This window comes from Benincasa hispida, chromosome 10, assembly GCF_009727055.1.
Source record: "Benincasa hispida cultivar B227 chromosome 10, ASM972705v1, whole genome shotgun sequence".
Lineage (NCBI taxonomy): Eukaryota > Viridiplantae > Streptophyta > Magnoliopsida > Cucurbitales > Cucurbitaceae > Benincasa > Benincasa hispida.
The window spans coordinates 61,584,376-61,588,983 of NC_052358.1; the positions used below are offsets into that span (position 1 = coordinate 61,584,376).

The 4,608-nt window shown below is 32.4% G+C and overlaps 1 protein-coding gene across 1 annotated transcript; it reads left to right on the forward strand.

Moving 5' to 3' along the window:
- Window positions 1-255: 255 nt before the first annotated feature.
- Window positions 256-3,677, forward strand: LOC120087808 (probable mannitol dehydrogenase). The gene is made up of 5 exons (XM_039044712.1): window positions 256-445; window positions 1,661-1,774; window positions 2,049-2,562; window positions 2,912-3,065; window positions 3,304-3,677. Exons 1-5 carry the CDS (start codon window positions 348-350, stop codon window positions 3,498-3,500), a joined length of 1,077 nt encoding a protein of 358 aa, XP_038900640.1. The 5' UTR covers window positions 256-347; the 3' UTR covers window positions 3,501-3,677.
- Window positions 3,678-4,608: the final 931 nt, after the last annotated feature.

A 4,608-nucleotide genomic window follows, 5' to 3' on the forward strand; every position in this document is an offset into this window, starting at 1 on the left:
AAAAGATAATATTACTAATTTTTCAAAGAATTAAAAGTTATTTTGAACCAAGGACATTTTTTTCCCCGTTAAATAATTTAGTCTAAAACTAAAAAACAAAACGTGTCTTACTCTTACTCGTGCTGAAAAGCACATTTTTTTTAAAACGAGAATCTAAAAAAGGATTACTTTAAAATGGGAATCACAAATTATATATATATATATATATATATATATATTTTTCCCCACTTGTCTGTTTTCATAAATTTATAAAAATAGAGATTGGTTCATTAAACCTTCATTCACGTGTGTACTCAAAAGAGCTGAGCAACTGGGCGGCAAATTTTTTGGAGAAAAACAAAACAACAATGGCGAAATCACCAGAAAATGAACATCCTCACAAGGCTTTTGGTTGGGCTGCTCGAGATTCTTCTGGCTTACTCTCCCCTTTTCATTTCTCTCGAAGGTTAATTTCTCTGTTTTTCCCTTCCTCATTTCATATCCCTTGTGTTTTATATCACTCTGTTGTTTCATTAATGTCATTGTAATGATAAATTGCTTGATGGGTTTTTTTCCCCCTTTTGTACCAAATCTCCCAAAATACTGGGTGCTGATTTACTTGCATTTTTGTATTTAGCTTGTTCTTACTGGTTAAATCTTGTTCTCTCCTGTCCTTACTCTTTTTAACCCATTTCTCATCCATTGTTTGGCTTCTTAATTTAAGTCATTTACTCATTGACATGGAGATTAGAATTGTTTACTTTTTGATTGATGATATAATGTTTCGATGCAATGTTTCGATCACTTGAGTTCTACTTTTATTGAACTAAAAGGGAAAAGAAAAAACCTTTGTAAGATCTTATAGTTTGACAGATGATTAATTTTGGTGGGTGGGTTCAGCATTTTAATGAATGGGTAGTTGCAAATATACTCATAAGACCTACATTATTAATAGATATAATACAATATAAAAGAATTGATAAATATAGCAAAATTTAGATTCAACCCTCATAGTCTATCAATGATAGATTATATCATTGACCATATTACTAATAGGAGTCTACAACAATAGAATCTATCACGGATAGATTTTGGTATATTTATAATTAATCTTGCTATACACTTAATCATTGGTCTTGGAAGTGCTACCCATTATAATTACCCTTTTAACTTTTTTTAATTATTTAGTGTATTATTATGACTTTTTTGTCCTAAAATTTAATTAACTGCGTACTAAGTCCCAATCTTTGGAGGCTCTTTTTGCCCTTGTTTGAAGGCTCTACTTCAAAAGAAGTTCGAGAATTTTTTGTGGTCAAGAAGCAAACAGGGGACGTCTTTTGGGATTTAGTTACTTTTTTTGCTTTTACTTGGTTTTCTACTTCCAAATTATTATCTTTGGTAAGGATAGCCTGACTCATATTTACACCAGTTGGGTTTTCTTTTTGTAACTGGTTGGTGCGTGGGGATTTCTCATCTTCCCTCCTCTTTTGTGTCTTTCTTCTTCATATTGAAAGTTAAGTTTCTTATATAAAAGTCCCAAACTCATTCCATGAATTGCTTCCTTTGATTAGGTGATTTTAAAATCAAGAAGTTACAATGAAATTTGATGCTACACCACATCAAGAATTTCTTATACCTTTATTTCTAGTGCATATCATTATTACATTTTGTTTTTTGGCAGGGAAAATGGTGATGATGATGTCTCTATCAAAGTCCTTTATTGTGGGGTTTGCCACTCTGATCTGCATATGCTCAAGAATGACTGGGGTTCTACAGATTATCCTATAGTACCAGGGTATGGTTGAAAACAAAAATACAAGAAAACCAAAGTTCTTATGATATGTTACATATATATAATTTCAAAACAAAGTTTGTAGTTTAGTGGAATTGAAGGGATGCCATTTATGAGTTATGCACAAGTCAATTTACAATTGCCAAAAGGTTGTTATATGCTCTGTTATTAGTTATACATTAGCTTGTTGTTTGTTCCAAAGTCACTGTTATATTCCGTTGTTTGAAATGATTTTTTAGAAGAGAATTTGATAAGAATTAGGATTGATGATTTCCAGGCATGAGATTGTTGGTGTTGTGACTTCTGTTGGAAAAAATGTGAAGAAATTCAAAGCAGGAGACGAAGTCGGGATCGGTGTCATAGTTGGATCTTGCAGAAATTGTGAAAATTGTAAACAAGACTTGGAAAGTTACTGCCCAAAGATGGAATATACTTACAATTCTCCTGGAGTTGATGGATCGAAGAATTACGGTGGTTATTCTGATAAGATCGTTGTCGATCAACACTTTGTTGTCAGATTTCCTAAAAACTTAGCTCTTGATGCTGGGGCTCCACTCCTATGTGCTGGGATTACAGTTTATAGCCCAATGAAACATTTTGGAATGACTGAACCTGGTAAGCATTTAGGTGTGGCTGGACTTGGTGGGCTTGGTCATGTTGCTGTTAAGTTTGGCAAGGCATTTGGATTGAAAGTTACCGTCATTAGTACCTCTGCCCAGAAGAAGGAAGAAGCAATCGACAGGCTCGGAGCCGATGCCTTCATTGTTTCAAGTGATCCTGAACAATTGAAGGTACGTGGCTAAACCAGCTCACCGTATTAGTCTGATAGGGGTTGCTTGGCCCCAACTTCAAGTACGTGCTCATTCCATGTTTGGGCAATTAACTACAGTATTACTATTTCAAATCATTTTTTTGTTACACTATTTATTATTTTCTATCCATACTAAAATAGTCTGCACTCAAACACAAACTATTATAATCTACAAACTATTATAACCCACAAACTATGATAACCATTGACTATAATACTCAACTCAGTGCCTCGAATGCCCTCTTAAAATATCAGAATCGGAGGTTGTATGAACTTCTGTAATATAATGAAGCTTGAGTTATGTGTAATGTTTACTTAATTTGGTGTAGGCTGCCATGGGAACTATGGATTACATTTTGGACACGATATCTGCTGTTCATCCTCTTGATCCATTGATTAGTCTGTTAAACCTCAATGGAAAATTGGTCGCTGTCGGTTTACCTAACAAGCCAGTTGAACTATCGCTCGGGTTTCTTGTTTCTGGTGAGCCTAAACTTATCTTTCTTGTTTCGAGTCAAAGATGGAAAAAAAGAAAAAAAAAAAGAATGCTTTTGTTTATATTTTTAAAGAAACTAGAAACAAGAATCAGAAATGAGAAACTAGAACTTATTTCCGAAATTTGTATACAGTAGAAACAAGAAACTGAAACAGTTACCAAATGCCCATGTGTTTTAAAAATAATTGATCTTAAATATTTTCTTTCTAAAAACTTTGGTTACAGGTAGGAGGCTGGTTGCTGGAAGCAACTTTGGAGGACTGAAAGAGACACAAGAGATGTTAGATTTCTGTGGAAAACACAATATTACAGCAGAAATTGAGCTCATTAAGATGGATGCCATTAACTCGGCTATCGAAAGGCTTGCAAAAGCTGATGTTAAATATCGGTTCGTGATCGACATTGAAAACTCTTTCAAATAGAAGATATAAGATGCCCTTGAGTACAATAAGGAAGAAATAAATACAAAATGAGCAGATGATTTTGGAGAAGGTAAATGAACATTATTTATCACAAAAAAGGCATATTGTGGAAATGTCCTCTTATGTACTTTTACTCATGAAACTTCTATCATATTGAAGTTGGATACTTTTTCATTATGTTTCTTTTTCATTCATTTTAATAATATCTTTTCATTGGTAATCTATTATTGCTTGAACAATTTTCTTGGAAGAAAATGAAAAGACATAGAAAAAGAAAATTGTTTTCTTCATTTACTAACTCTTTTTTGTTGCAAAAAAAGTTTTCTGCCTTTACTATCTATTGTCCTTGGTTTGCAGAAAAGGTTTTTTAAATAAAATTAATGAATATTACTCAGTGCGTTTTAGGTTGCATCCATCTTTATGTACCCTTCATTCACAAAAGAAAATATTATTTATTTATATATAAAATAAAAGTTTATCACATGACAATTTGTGATTTGGTACGCACAAAGGTAGGTGCTATTCAAGATGCATCCAAGTATATGTATTTTTCATATAATCAGACCAACGTGTAATCTATATCAAAATATAATCAAATATTTTTTCTTTTAATATTTGATGTATTCGATACATTAAATATTATCAATTGAACTGATTGTGTTAGTAACAATGAGGTCTATGATTCAAATCTCCTTACCTCCTCTCATTATACTAACATTTAGAATTTGGTAGTAAAACATATTGGAATCTTACCCAGGTTTCAAATTCAAGGTGGTTTCATCCCATTGTAATTTTGATCTTGAGTTTGCAAATCACATCAATTATTATCAAGCACTTAGTCTACTTATTACAAAGCATTACAATCAATTCCTACCATCTAATTAACTGGGCATGATACATTTGATACACCAACCATAAACACAATGGAATGTCTAAGACAAGATTAAATAGAATATATAGCTACAAGAGTAACCAACATTTTAAAAATCCTATAGTCTACATGCAAGCTATGTAGTCATTGGAAAATCATTAAAAAAGTGCGCACATGGGCCAACTCTTATGTTAATAAAATCAAGTAATCAATCAAGACAATTGTCAATCTAAAGAT